The sequence below is a fragment of the Procambarus clarkii genome, chromosome 20, assembly GCF_040958095.1.
Source record: "Procambarus clarkii isolate CNS0578487 chromosome 20, FALCON_Pclarkii_2.0, whole genome shotgun sequence".
In the NCBI taxonomy this organism is placed as follows: domain Eukaryota; kingdom Metazoa; phylum Arthropoda; class Malacostraca; order Decapoda; family Cambaridae; genus Procambarus; species Procambarus clarkii.
In genome coordinates, this window is record NC_091169.1 from 19,263,110 (window position 1) to 19,264,303 (window position 1,194).

At 42.0% G+C, this 1,194-nt stretch overlaps 1 protein-coding gene across 1 annotated transcript in view; it reads right to left on the reverse strand.

Annotated features, from left to right (window-relative positions):
- Positions 1 to 260, reverse strand: part of LOC123755263 (uncharacterized) — a 420-nt gene extending 160 nt beyond the window's left edge. The window contains exon 1 of the mRNA XM_045737715.2: positions 1 to 260. This exon is cut by the window's left edge and continues 160 nt beyond it. Coding sequence (XP_045593671.2) covers positions 1 to 260 — 260 coding nt within the window.
- Between the last annotated feature and the right edge of the window lie 934 nt (positions 261 to 1,194).

The following is a 1,194-nucleotide window of genomic DNA, read 5'->3' on the forward strand; positions in this document are numbered from 1 at the left end:
CACTCAGTACACTGCATGACGCAGACACACTCAGTACACTGCATGACACAGACACACTCAGTACACTGCATGACGCAGACACACTCGGTACACTCCATGACGCAGACACACTCGGTACACTCCATGACGCAGACACACTCAGTACACTGCATGACGCAGACACACTCAGTACACTGCATGACACAGACACACTCAGTACACTGCATGACGCAGACACACTCGGTACACTCCATGACGCAGACACACTCGGTACACTCCATGACGCAGACACACTCAGTACACTCCATGACGCAGACACACTCAGTGCACTGCATAAAGCAGTCACACACTCAGTACACTCCATGACGCAGACACACTCAGTACACTCCATGACGCAGACACACTCAGTACACTGCATGACGCAGACACACTCAGTACACTGCATGACGCAGACACACTCAGTACACTGCATGACGCAGACACACTCAGTACACTGCATGACGCAGACACACTCAGTACACTGCATGACGCAGACACACTCAGTACACTGCACGACGCAGTCATACACTCAGATATTCAGACTTCTAAGTGCATAATGATGATGTCTGAACAAACACACATGTACAGAATATATTATATATAATGACCATACCACACAACAGAAGATAAAGCAACGACGACGTTACGGTCCTTGCTGAACCGTTATCAATTCGATGCACAATCGACTTGATAATGGTCCAGGATGGACCGAAACGTCGTCGTCTCCTCATCATCTGATGTGTGGTTTGGCCATCATATCATCAGCCACGTTATTGTGACTCATCGTCAGTATATTATATGTGATTTTTATACAAAAAAATGATATAAAAACTGGCTTTTAAATCTGAGTGCTCCATCGACAAGATGAGCTCTGTGCTTAATATTTTATTAACTTTGTTATTCTCTTCTTTGAACTAGAAAAAAAACTGTTTTCCTCTCTTTTTATTTATGAAGATTTGGTTCTTTAAATGAATGTGAATTTCTTTATCAGTCAATTAATGAGGGGAACTTTGGTAAACACAGCCTCCTTGCACGGCACATATAAATAATACATAATTTAAATGATCGCATTGCTGGCGATATTGATCTTATACTAAAAGATTTCTTTGTTTCTATATATTTTCTTACTCTCAAGTTATCGAAATTCTTGGTAAAGGAAACTAATGATTATTGAAG